A 14,071-nucleotide genomic window follows, 5' to 3' on the forward strand; every position below is an offset into this window, starting at 1 on the left:
CTAGATGCCTGTTACAAATGGGGGCCAATGCTCCATCTAAGGGCCCACCGCCTCCTTCTTCCACTGTTGCTGCTGTTGCCTGTTCAGTACTCCATTCACAAAAATTGTATTACACACTTCTGGGTGACATTGACAATGCACTACACCCAGCTCTAGATGCCAGTTACCAATGCCATCCATTCTCTGTCTCAGAGCCCACCGCCCCCTCCTCCTGCTGTTGCTGCTGCTGCCTGTCCGTACTCCATTCACTAAAATTGTACACTTCTGGGTGACATTGATGATGCACGTCACCCAGGTCTAGATGCCAGTTACCAATGCAGTCCATGCTCCTTCTTAGAGCTCACCGCCTCCTGCACCTGTTGCTGTCGCCTGTCAGTACTCCATTAACTTAAATTGTTTTACACACTTCGGTGTGGCATTGACGATGCACTACACCCAGCTCTAGATGTCAGTTACCAATGCGGTCCACGCTCCATCTCAGGGCTCACTGCCTCCTTCTCTTGCTGTTTCTGCTGCCGCCTGTCCGTACTCCATTCACAAAAATTGTATTACACACTTCTGGGTCTCATTGACAACGCACTATACCCAGCTCTAGATGCCAGTTACCAATGCCATCTATGCTCCGTCTCAGGGCCCACCGCCTCCTCCTTTTGCTGTTGATGCTGCCGCCTGTCAGTACTTCATTCACCTAAACTGAATTACGCACTTCGGGGTGGCATTGGCGATGCATTACACACAGCTCCAGATGTCAGTTACCTATGCGGTCAACGCTCTGTCTCAGGGCCCACCGCCTCCTCCTCCCGCTGCTGTTGCTGCCTGTCAGTACTCTATTCACTTAAATTGTATTACACACTTCAGGTGCCATTCATGATGCACTACACCCACCTCTATATGTCAGTTATTAATGCGGTCCACACTCCTTCTCAGGGCCCACCACCTCCTTCTCCTACTGCTGCTGCTGCCTCCAGTCAGTACTCCATTCACCTAAATTGTATTACACACTTTGGGGTGGCATTGACAATGCACTACACCCAGCTCTAGATGTCAGTTACCAATGCGGTCCACTCTCCTTTTCTGGGCCCACCGCCTCCTCCCCATGCTGTTGCTGCCGCCTGTCAGTACTCCATTCACAAAAATTGTATTACACTCTTCTGGGTGGCATTGACGATGCACTACACCCAGCTCTAGCTGTCAGTTACCTATGCGGTCCACACTCCTTCTAAGGGACCACCGCCTCCTCCTGCTGTTGCTGCCCCCTGTCAGTACTCTATTCACCTAAATTGTATTACACACTTCGGGGTGGCATTGACAATGCACTACACCCAGCTCTAGATGTCAGTTACCAAAGCAGTCTACGCTCCTTCTCAGGGCCCACCGCCTCCTCCTCCTGCTGCTGCTGCTGCCGCTGGTCAGTACTCTATTCACTAAAATTGTACACTTCTGGGTGTCATTGACGATGCACTACACCCATCTCTCCATGATCCTACCAATGCAGTCTCCCTGGCGATAGCTGACCAGAGGCCACACACTGCTACTGCTCTTGCTGACCCACGCTCCGTCTCTGGTCCTCCATCCTTTTGCCTAATGCCACCGCACTACTTGTCCACAACTTTATGGGTTGCATTCCTAACACATGTCATCCAGTTAATGATGCCAGCTAGCAATTATTATTATTAATAAACAGGATTTTCTTAGCGTTAACAAATTATGCAGCTATGTAAATTTATTAGGGGTACATTAAATTTGACAGCAGAGACTGTTGCTAGTGGGTTGAGTTCACCCTTTCTCAATGTGCTAATGTTCATGCTGCCTGCTGGACGCTGTCCATCATGCAAACATCCTAATTGCCTGCTGTCACCTTGTCTTGCATTTTCTGGAAAACCACAACTTTATGGGTGGCATTCCTAACATGTCATCCAGGTCATGATGCCAGCTACGAATTATTAATATTATTATTATTATTATTATAAATATAAACAGGATTTATATAGCGTTAAGATATCATGCAGCTATGTAAATTCAAAAGGGGTGCGTAGATTAAAAAACAACGCATTTTCCTGCTGTTTTGATGGCAGAGACTGTTGCTAATGGGTTGAGTTCACTCTTTCTCAATGTCCTAATGTTTATGCTGCCTTCTGGACGCTGTCCATCATGCAAAAATCCTATTTGCCTGCTGTCACTTTGCCTGCCATTTTCTGGAAAACCACAACTTTATGGGTGGCATTCCTAACACATGTCATCCAGGTAATGATGCCAGCTAGCAATTATTATTATTAATAAACAGGATTTATATAGCGTTAAGATATTATGCAGCTGTCACTTTGCCTGCCATTTTCTGGAAAACCACAAGGTCTTTTGGAACTTTTGTGTTTTTCCTTGTTGACACTGTTCTCTTTCACTTGCCTATTAAGTACCTATAAAGTAAGAAAAAAAATATATATAATATATATATATATATATATATATATATATATATATAAAAAAATATAAATTTTGTGGTTCTAACATGTAGAGGGGCTTTGCTATTAATGTTTAAAGTCGTCCCTTTGACCTTGATGGAATTTGCGAAATCGATTTGTCGAAATTTCGGGAACCCACCGGAAGTTCGAGGAAATTTTTGCGAGACTGTCAGAGGCCTTCTCGCTCATCCCTATATGCTGCCTGACCAAAAAAAATGTTCCCTAGCCTGTAGGAGCAGTGTTATATTCTGAGTTGTCGTCTGATATGATCCAGGGTTTTGGTATGATCTGGGGGTCATGGGGGGTGGGCTGTGGGGACAGTTTTTATCTTTTCCTCTGTTTTTGTGCTTCTAAAGCCAAAAGGATAACTTTTGTTTATGTATTTCTTCTTTCTGAAGCTTGCACTAGGCGTTCTTCAGATTGGGTTTATTGTACGATATCTCGGAGAGCCATTGGTTGGTGGCTTCACAACTGCTGCAGCCTTTCAGGTTCTGGTGTCACAAATAAAACAACTTTTGAATGTTCCCACAAAAAATTACAATGGAGTGCTGTCAATTATTTATGTAAGTATTGTATTTTACAATGTTTATTACATTCAAATTACACTTCTGCTAATTCTGTTACAGAAGGACAGATGCATTTGTAAAACGCTGGCATATCTGTAATATATTTAGGAACATTTTTTTAATTGACCCAAATATGAACAGCAACACTACTTGGAAAATAAGGATTTTTTTTCAATTACTTTTTGCCCCCTCATGGTTAACTAGAAACCATGGGTAAAATGTTTTGTGGCTTAAGTAAGGAGTTACTATTACTATTACTCTTCTAGGTGCTCCCTATAGTGGGAAAGAGGACTATGCCCACAGACTTGTAATGATCTGATCTTTTTGCCCACCTAGCCTTCCTACCAGCACCTTTTTGAGACCTGAAGACTCCCAAACCTTTCATATGGTGGTCTTAATTACAATTACATTTGTATTGCTATCTGTATCCTTACTTTATCCTTCCTGATGACACAGTCTTCTCCAGATCTATTAAGTGCACCACCTCACCCTAAACCTGGCCAGGCTGGTAGTTTTTTCTAGTGCATGATAGATTTTGATTAGATGTCCACTGGTTTTAATGTTACAAGATCTACTAACTTTTAATGCAATTTTTTTTTTTACTTTGTAGACCATTATAGACATCTTCAAGAATATTGCAAAAACCAATATCTGTGACCTCATTGCTGGACTTATCTCTTTCTTTGTATGTGTTGTGGTGAAGGAAATAAATGAACGGTATAAGCATAAACTCAGAGTTCCTATTCCAATTGAGATTGTTGTGGTAAGCAGGGAAATAGACTTGAATTTCATTTTAAATAAAAGATAATTTATGGCGTTTTTTTAGATAACTCTCAGGCCACAGGAGAAAAAAAGAGGATTTAAGACAGTGTTTTTTAACCAGGGTTCTGTGTAAGTCTTGGGTTCCTCCAGAGGTTGCTAGGGGTCCTTGAGGAATGAGCAATTTGGATCTCTCAGATAAGTTTACCAGATACCAATGATGTTTTTGGCTATCTGTAAGGGTGACATGCTTTTCAGTGGCCAGCAATGTAAGAGGCTTTCTTTCTACTGACCACCACACTAATGTACTGTTAGCTGTGGATATAGTAATTTCCAGAAGGGTTTTCCTGAAGACCTGAAATTTATTTCAATGGTTCCTCCATGTTAAAAAGGTTGAGAAACACTAATCTAAAATGTCATTCGGCTAGATAAGAACTGGATTTTTGGTATATAAATGAGCTATGTTCATGGACATCTGTTTGGGGAGAGTCTAGTCCTGCTCCCTCTGAGGTCTGTTGCCCCTTTAGGCCACATTAATCCCTGCTCCCAGCCAGAGAAAAAAAAGAGTGGCCAGGGAATGAAGTGTTCAGAGGTAGAAGGAAAACTGGGTGCTACTCTGGGTGCTACAACCAGGACAAATAAATCCTAAGAAACCATATTTATTTTATTTTTGGTTTATTTTTGGGTTTGCTTGCACTGACTGTTACTAGGATTTTAGCTGGGGGTTAACATTGCTGCCCATTATACTTGGTGGTAGTCATTTCAGGCCTTGACACTTCAGTGATTTATCACTGTTTGCCCTAGCACCTGCTGGGTCCTGTAGTCAATAAACATTTTTCCAAGCTCTACCTATTCTCCTACACCTAAAATGTGTTATGTCTGTGTGCCTTTTGGGGAAATTTCACTTCCTGCCTTGACACCAAGTTGAAATGACTTGTGCAAAAGCCACACTATGATCTACCATTGTAATGAAATATTTGAAAATTCAATAAACACTCTAAAACAGGGGGTGCTCACACTTTTTTGCTTGCACGCTACTTTTAAGGGACTAAGTCAAAATGATCTGCCAACAATAAAAACTTGGACTTAATAACTCCTCAGTAGAGTTTATTTTGAAAGGCAGGGCTCCGTGATCTACTCGTGTTGCCTTTGCGATCTACCGGTAGATCACGATCCACCTGTTGGGCACCCCTGCTCTAGAACCTGTCCTATAAGGTAGGAATTTATACACTTGACTATTTTTCCTTTTCTTTTTCCTAAGACTGTGGTGGCGACTGGGGTGTCCTATGGAGCAAACTTTGAACAGCGGTACAAAGCTGGCATCGTCCAGAGCATCCCCAGTGGGTAAGTCAGAATATTTGTCTTTTGGTTGGACTGAATTCCTGTCTATTGATGTCCGTTTAAGATTAACCTTCTAAAAAAAACTAGCTTTTCCTGTTGGTTGGAAAAGAAAAAATAAAATATCCATATGCAATATTTTATATTTATGTATACAAATATTATACAATAGTTTTCATCTGTCAATGCTTGATTCCATTAAGTGATAAAATTATAAATAACATATTTTGATGTATTTTATGCTTTTCCAATTCTATAAATGGTTGTTGTCCCATGAAATTCTTTTTTCATTTTAATATGTGACTCCTTTTACTTGTTTTAGATTTATAAGTCCCATCGCTCCTGATGTGTCTATGTTTCAGTCCATGATTGGATCTGCATTTTCCATTGGGATAGTGGCCTATGCTGTGGCTGTGTCTGTGGCCAAGGTCTATGGCACCAAACATAACTATCCAGTAGATGGAAATCAGGTAAGGGTCATTATTAAGAACTGGATGCATGGTAATCATAACTTGGGTCCATCACTCTGTGCCAATCAGGCATTCAATACAGTTGGCTAAGATAAAAATGTTAAATAATCCATTGAAGCCATTTTTAAGCACAAAAAGTAATTATGGTGGCTTCTTGGCACAAGACTCCCTGCCATACATTATAAAGGACAGTCATCAAAACCTATCAACATACTGGCATTCGTAAAGTCTCTAAGGTAGGAAGAATATTGATACCCATAATCTAAACTGAATCATAATTTTTTAATCTATTAAATTTATCTCCATTCTGAAGCTCAACAAAAGATGCCAGAAAAATTATGCGTGAGGCGATCTCCTATTGATCCCAGATCAATTTTCCCTCGTTTGAATAGCTTCATTTTACAGCGCTGGAAGAGCGTAACACACGCAACCTAATGTGTGGTTAGATCACTCTAAAAACTTTATTGTTTGCACACAGTTTATATAACAGTTCAAAGGGATGATCAGTGTATGATCACATGACTACAGACAATTAGCAGACATGACAAATGTCCTTGTGGTTCTCTTAGAACAGGATATTTTTGTCAAAGTAACAGATATATGGCCGTAGGGAGGAAAGGGGGAGTTTCAAGGCAAAAAGGGGGGAAGCCGAAGTTAGTTTACTGATCAGAAGAGTACAACTAGTTTCAACATAATTCAATCATCCACAAAACATGACAAAAGTACAAAAATATTTCACTTCAAGACTCAGCAAAATTCCTCGGCTACTTTCATTTCCCTCTTTTTATCCTTCAACAAAGGATAACTACTCTACATAACTACAAAGGACCTCTTACCTTTGTTCCTTTACATACAAATAGACAGCTTCAGGTACATGGGCATACATAACTTGAGGAAGCTGAGTGATTCTCCTTAGTACAGGCATCCTACAGTGGGGTATTTCAGAGGGGTTACAAGTGATATGGTAACATACATCTCCCTGGGTAATATTTATAGTATGTGTAAGTATCATACATTTTTCCCAGGAATCATAGGTTTTACAGTTGTTGCAAAAGTTATACGGGTTATGTTGACTGGAGTGGAGACAGCAATCAAACAAGAAGTTAACATATCTTGAGTACTATGCATATCAGATAAGCAAAAACTAGAGCTATTATATATTTTTTTGGCAAGATGTTCCCATATGTTACCACGGAAGTCAGTCCAGTCACTATACTCAAATTCTCACCAGTGCATGGACAAGGTAGAGTCATTCTTTAGGCTATGGCTTGATTGGAGACAAATGAAGGGCAAATCTTGAGAGTGATAGTGTTGTGACCCAAACAAGGCAGAATATGACCATCAGGGCTCCAAAACTGCAGACAAGCATCCGGGCTGATACTTGTGGATCAAGAAGCATCATCTTGGTGCTGGATCAACTGTGCCTTTTTCACTCTTGAAGTGTATATCCAGGTGGGTCCTCCACTGGTAAGCACGGCTGTTCTAGTCATGGCTTGCACGGTGACCGGAGGTCCAAAGGGTGGATCCAAGGATTGGTGCTTGTCCAAAGCTTTGACCAACACTACGTCTCCGGGCTTGACTGGGTTTGTCGGTTGATCTGTAGGGAGAGGAAAAAAAATAGAGATATCGCCGTAGTTGCTGTTAAATTGTTCAATTAACTTAGCTACATATTGATCCTGAATTTGTTGTAAGTCTCCCTGTAGTAAGATTCCTTGGCCCAAGGGGTGGGGAATGGGCCCCTCATTAACATTTAAAAGGGCAATAGCTTATTACCTGTATTGGGTGTCATTCTTTTTTCTGCTAACACGGCTGGTAGGTATTGGTCCCACTTATGGAATGTCCTTCCAGTTGCTTTCCTAAGTTTGTCAATTAATGTCCTATTCATCCGTTCTACTACTCCAGCACTGTGAGTGCGGGTTAGTCAACAAAACCCTGGGGCAAGCGGCACCAGGTATATTTGTTGTCCCATAAAAATGAAGCCATAAGGGGCTAAGTCTCACGCGATAATGGTATGGAAAAAAATGCATTTGCCAAATCACTAACACTGTAAAATTGGGTCTCAGGTGATACTGCTGTAAGGATGGTAGTAAGATCTGACATGATTGGTGTCAGGGGCGTAACTCATTGATGGCTTTGAGATCCTGTGTAAAACGGTATGAGCCATCTTGCTTTTTGACAGGATTTACTGGAGTATTGTAAGGAGAGCAGAATTTCTTAAGAATGCCTTGCTGGCAGAAAAATTGAGTCATGGGTGCTAAGGAATCCTCTTTAGTTAAAGGATAGTTAAAGGAATTGTCTTTAGTTAAAGGATATTGCTTTTGGTATTTTGGTGTATGTGGTTTTGTGAGTGCTGTATATGGTGTGCAGTCCAGGAATCCCACGTCATATGGTCCGGTGGGACCATGTGCTGTCAGGAACTGGAAAATCCAAAGAGGGCAGTTGCAAGGTTGTATTGACATTAATCCCTCCCTTTGGGTCAACAATAGTGTTGGTCGAATAGCTCACTATTCGATACTGCTGCCGCCTGCCCACTGGCTAGTACTCAGCTCTAGACGCCAGACTAGACTCAAGCTCAACAGGGTCTTCTTTGCCCGCTGATTCCGCCAAGCCCATTCCCTTTCATTTGGTTTTGCTACATAGTAGGTAGGAACAGATTGGAATCTCGTTCATCCATTCATTTCTCCAATACCTACAGCTTCGACGTCCATATAGGTGATGGCCTCAACCTCTAATGCTCTCCTTGCTCTTTCTCAGGGCCCACTGCCTCCTCCTCATGCTGTTACTGCTGCCGCCTGGCCAGTACCCAGCTCTAGATGCCAGTTACCAATGCTGTCCACGCTCCGTCTCAGAGCCCACCGCCTCCTCTTCCTGCTGTTCCTGCTGCAGGCCCCAGGCTTAATCAATATGAGCCATCAGGATGCAGGTATACTTCTGATAAGCCAGCTGATTTGAGTGGATGGCATCTTTAACCCTGGAGCGCAGCTCGAAGCGTAAGTGGAAGTGCATGTCAATCACATCTAATTGGTCCAAATCTGCCAGATTGGCGCTGTAGCAATTCCCTTCTATGATGTCCCAGTGCACATTAGGAATTAGGTACTCTAGCACTTCACCAGCTTTGAATCCAACAGACATGGACATGTTGCATATCACCAGACTTTTGGGGCTCAGCACCTTGGTGAGTTGAATAAACAGGTGGTCCAGGTTAATTTTGTACATTTGCAGTGATTGCTCATGATACCTGATAACATCCAATATACACAAGTTGATGATGACAACATCGGTCTGAGGCCCATGATGGAAGTTGGCCAGCACGCTCTCTATGTACTCCAAAGAAACAGGAAATAGAACCGTACTGCTGTCCCTGCTGGAAATAGAACCATACTGCTGTTCCACTTCCCAGGTTCCAGGGTAAAATACACAGAAATTCAGTCCAATAAAGCGCGGTACCGATGGATGAAGCAGAAGACGTGGCCTTCTGCATTCAATCACAAATTTCAGATTACACACTTGCATTACACACTTCGGGGTGTCATTAAAGATGCACTACACCCAGGTCTAGATGCCAGTTACTAATACCTTCCAAAGGTCGTCTAAGAGCCTGCTATCAAGTGGAAGCACATGAAAGGAAACGGGACTTGGCGGAATCAGCGGGCAAAGAAAACCCTGTTGAGCTTGAGTCTAGTCTGGCATGTAGAGCTGGGTACTGGGCAGTGGGCAGGCAGCAGCAGTAATAGGAGGAAGAGTAGGCGGTGGGCCCTGAGTAGTGTGGATGGCATTGTTAACTGGCATCTAGAGATGGGTACTGGGAGAAGGAGGTGGTAGGCCCTGAGACGGAGCAAGGACGGCATTAGTGGTTGAGGCCATCACCTATATGGACAGTGTAGAAGCTGTAGCTAGTGGAGACATTTCTGTGTAGGGGACTGCCTTTTCCTATCTACTAGCTGTAACTTTGTAAAATGCGGCATGGACAGAGTTGTGAACTGGCATCTAAAGCTGGGTACTGGGTACTGTGCAGGCAGTAGCAGTAACAACAGGAGGAAGAGGGGGTGGGCTCTGGAACAAAGTGTGGACGGCATTAGTAACTGGCATCTAGAGTAGGGTACTAGGCAGGCAGCAGCATCAGTAACAGCAGAAGAAGGAGGCGTGGGCCCTGAGACAAAGTTTGGATTGCATTAGTAACTGGCATCTAGAGTTGGGTACAGGGCAGGCGTCAGAATCAGTGAAAGCAGGAGGAGGAGGCGGTGGGCCCTAAGAAGTGTGGATGGCATTGTTAACTGGCATCTAGAGATGGGTACTGGGAGGAGGAGGCTGTGGGCCCTGAGACAGAGCAAGGATGGCATTAGTGGTTGAGGCCATCACCTATATGGACAGTGTAGAAGCTGTAGCTAGTGGAGACATTGCTTTGTAGGGGACAGCCTTTTCTTATCTGCTAGCTGTAACTTTCTAAAATGCGGCATGGACAGCCTTGTTAACTGGCTGGGTACTGGGTACTGGTAAGGCGGCAGCAATAACAGCAGGAGGAAGTGGTGGTGGGCTCTGAGACAAAGTGTTTACAGCATTAGTAACTGGCATCTAGAGTTCAGTACTGGGCAGGCGGCCGCATCAGTTACAGCAGGAGGTGGAAGAGGAGGTGGTGGGCTCTGAGACGGAGTGTGGACAGCATTAGTATCTGGCATCAACAGTCGGGTACTGGGCAGGAGGCAGCATCAGTTATAGAAGGAGGAGGAGGAGGCATTTAGCACTGAGACGAAGTGTGGACGACATTAGTATCTGGCATCTAGAGTTTGGTACTGGGCAGGCGGCAGCATTATTTACAGCAGAAGGAGGAGGAGGTGGTGGGCTCGGAGACCGAGTGTGTACGGGATTTGTATCTGGCATCTAGAGTTTGGTACTGGGCAGGCGGCAGCATCAGTGGGCTCTGAGACGGAGCGTGGATGGCATTAGTATCTGGCATCTAAAGTCAGGTACTGGGCAGGCAGCAGCATCATTTACAGCAGGAGGAGGGAGAGGTGGTGGGCTCTGAGACAGAGTGTGGTTGGCATTAGTATCTTGCATCTAGAGCTGAGTACTGGGAAGGCGGCAGCAGTAACAGCAGTAGTAGGAGGGGGTGGGCCCTGTGACAGAGCGTGGACCGCATTGGAGGTTGAGGCCATCAGCTCTATGGACAGTGTAGAAGCTGTAGCTAATTGAGACATGAATGGATTAACAAAAATCACACTTTCCATACCTACTATCTAGTGAAACCACTTAAAAGGGAATGGACTTGGTGGAATCCGAGTGGAAATTTTTTTATGGCTTTTTGGATAGATACCAACTACCAAGTGCTATCAGAATTAAGTATCTGTATTGTTTGTGGAGTAATACATCAATTTCTATGGCTTTAGGGATATTTAGCAAAGTGGGATCAGAACTAAAGTTCTGTATTTTCTGTAGAGAAATATAGAATTTGTTATGGTCTTTTGGATCGATACCAAGTGCTATCAGAACTAAATATCTAGATTTTTGGTATATAGACATTTTTATGGCTTTGGAGATTTATAGCAAAGTGGGATCAGAATAAAATATCTGTATTTTTTGGAGAAAAATATTGAATTTTTTTTTGGGTTTTAGGATGGATACCAAGTGCTATCATAATAAAATATCTGTATTTTTTTACAGAAATACAGACATTTTTAGTTTTTTGTGATAGATTGCAAGAGGTACCCTAAATTATACCTCTTGTAATATATCACAAAAGCCAAAAAATGTTCTATATTTATCCATAACAAATACAGATATTTCATTCTGAAAGCACTTAGTATATATCCAAAAACCCATAAAATTTTCTTTATTTCTGTAAAAAAAAAATACAGATATTTAATTCTAATCCCACTTGGTATCTATCTAAATAGCCATAAAAAAAATCTGTATTTCTCTCTAAAAAATACTGATATTTAATTATGAATCATAAATAAATATCTGTATTTTTAGGAGAGAAATACATACATTTTATAGCTTTTTTGATAGATGTAAGATGCAAGTTGTAGCCTGAATTAAAAAAAAAAAAAAAAGTGGTATCAGAATGAAATATCTGTATTTTTTACAGAAATACATACATTTCTCTGTTTATTTTGATAGATTGCAAGAGTTATAATCATTTATGCAAACTCTTTCAATCTATCAATATAAACAGAAAAATGTATGTATTTATTTAAAAAAATACAGATATTTAATTCTGATACCACTTGCTATCTATCAAAAAAAGCCAATAAAATGTCTGTATTTCTTTAAAAAAATATAGATAATAAATTCTGATACCAATTGCAATCCATCAAAAAATTCAGAAAAATGTCTGTATTTCTGTAAAAAAATACAGATATTTAATTTTGATACCACTTGCAATCTATCAAAATAAACATAAAAATGTCTGTATATCTGTAAAAAAAATACAGATATTTAATTCTGATACCACTTGCTATCTATTAAAAAAGCCATAAAATGTCTGTATTTCTGTAAATACAGATATTTACCCACCTGAGCGGTTGGAAAGAAAACTTGCTACAAGCGTTTTCCCCATTCCAGGTTTGGGGTAGCTAAAAGTTTAAACATGCGTTACAGTGCAATCTGATTGTCATACAACATTGTATTACAATTGGATTACAACTGAATAAAAACACTTACCTTGTGCCCGCAGCTCCTCCGGAGACATCTTCTGTCTTCAGTCTTCACCTGGCGTGTGCAGTGATGATCTCCGGGGTTTCCTGATGACGTCGCTGCAAGCGTTGGTGCGGCCGGGAGGTGGGGCGGGAAATTCAAATCACTTTGTATTGGATTCAATACAAAAAAGCTGTATTGAGTCCAATACAAAGAAATCTTTATATAATATATATATATAATTGTATTATAAATATATTATAAAAGGTACTGTACAGTTACATTACATTTAATATTTTTTATTTTTTTATTTTTTTTGTTTTATAAAAAAAATTTTTTATTATTAAATGTATTCAATTTTAGAGTTATTCGGTAATTCGGTGAATTATAAGTAATTATGGAGTAATTCGGTGAATTATAGCCTACAATCTAAAATAAATTTTCATACAAAAAATTTTACACTTTTTGCATGGAAGTACGGAAAGAATTAGAACACTTGGTGTTCGTGTACGCGTCCCTTGGTGATTCCTGATGATGTCAGTGCATGCGCCCGTCGACGGGGGTCGTAGCGTGAAATTCAAATATTTTGTATTGGATTCAATACAAACTGCTGTATCCAATCCAATACAAAATAATGCAAAATATATTTATGTGGTTTTATCTATAGTTATGTGACGTTGGACTTTGTTTTAAAATTTACCACACTAGGGAGGTGTTTTAGAAAAATATTGTACTATACAGTATACAGAATTATTGAATTTTCAGTATTTTTGAATGATTATTCATTCTTGTTTAAGCTGATTTTTGTGTTTTTTTTTAATTTTATTATTAAAGTAATTTTTTTTTTTTTTTTACATGATTGTGTGTTTCAAATTTTTTTTTATATTCAGGATATCTACTAGACCCTTGTTTGGACATATTTCTGTAAGCTACAGGTCTACAATTTAAAAAAAAAATTTAATGAAAAACAGTGTACCGCTTTTGGTACAGAAATCTAGACATCAGTGAAACGCCCAGGAGGTTAGTTCTGATACCACCTGCAATTTATCAAAATAAACAGAAAAATTTCTGTATTTCTGTAAAAAAAAAATACAGATGTTTAATTCTGATACCACTTGCTATCTATCAAAAAAGCCATAAAAATTTCTGTATTTCTTTAAAAAATACAGATATTTAATTCTGATACTACTTGCTATCTATCAAAAAAAGTCATAAAAACTTCTGTATTTCTGTAAATAAAATACCACTTGATAAGTGATACCACTTGCTATCTATCCCAAAGGACAGAAAAATGTATGTATTTCTCTACTAAAAATACTAATATTTAATTATGAATCACACAGCTCAATTACAAGTGATATAGGCCTCAAAGTAGATAAGGGCAGAGGGCCCTTAGGGAGGTGCTCGGTAAAAAAAAATTAGCCAGTTACACAGCTCCATTGCAAGTTATAGACCTCAGAGACAGGGTAGAGGTAGAGGGCCACTAGGGGGAGGAGTAGAAGGAGATGCCGAAAGGCTGTGAACGTGTTCTTCCCATCAAGGTGTCCGTGCAGCAGTTGACGACTAATCAGTACACTCTGCAGAGGGGATGTTGAAGTCATTGCCAATCCAAGCCTTATTCATTTTAATTAAAGTGATTCGGAATACATTTTCTGCGGAGAGCCGAATCCGTTTGTCACTCACTACACCCCCAGCTGCACTGAAAGCTGTTTCAGATAACACATTTGCGGCTGGGCAGGCAAGGATCTGAATGTCATTTTCTGCCAGCTCCAGCCACTGCTCAAGCTTGGATACCCAGTAGCCCAGTGGGTCCTGGCTTTGCAGGTTGCAGATGTCCCATGCAGAG

At 40.8% G+C, this 14,071-nt stretch overlaps 1 protein-coding gene across 1 annotated transcript in view; it reads left to right on the top strand.

The window, feature by feature from the left end:
- LOC140339416 (pendrin-like) overlaps positions 1 to 14,071 on the top strand; it is a 68,224-nt gene that overhangs the window by 25,165 nt on the left and 28,988 nt on the right. The window contains exons 6-9 of the mRNA XM_072424118.1: positions 2,858 to 3,022; positions 3,636 to 3,788; positions 5,046 to 5,128; positions 5,445 to 5,592. Coding sequence (XP_072280219.1) covers positions 2,858 to 3,022; positions 3,636 to 3,788; positions 5,046 to 5,128; positions 5,445 to 5,592 — 549 coding nt within the window. The remainder of the gene's footprint in view (positions 1 to 2,857; positions 3,023 to 3,635; positions 3,789 to 5,045; positions 5,129 to 5,444; positions 5,593 to 14,071) is intronic.

This window comes from Pyxicephalus adspersus, chromosome 10, assembly GCF_032062135.1.
Source record: "Pyxicephalus adspersus chromosome 10, UCB_Pads_2.0, whole genome shotgun sequence".
NCBI lineage: Eukaryota > Metazoa > Chordata > Amphibia > Anura > Pyxicephalidae > Pyxicephalus > Pyxicephalus adspersus.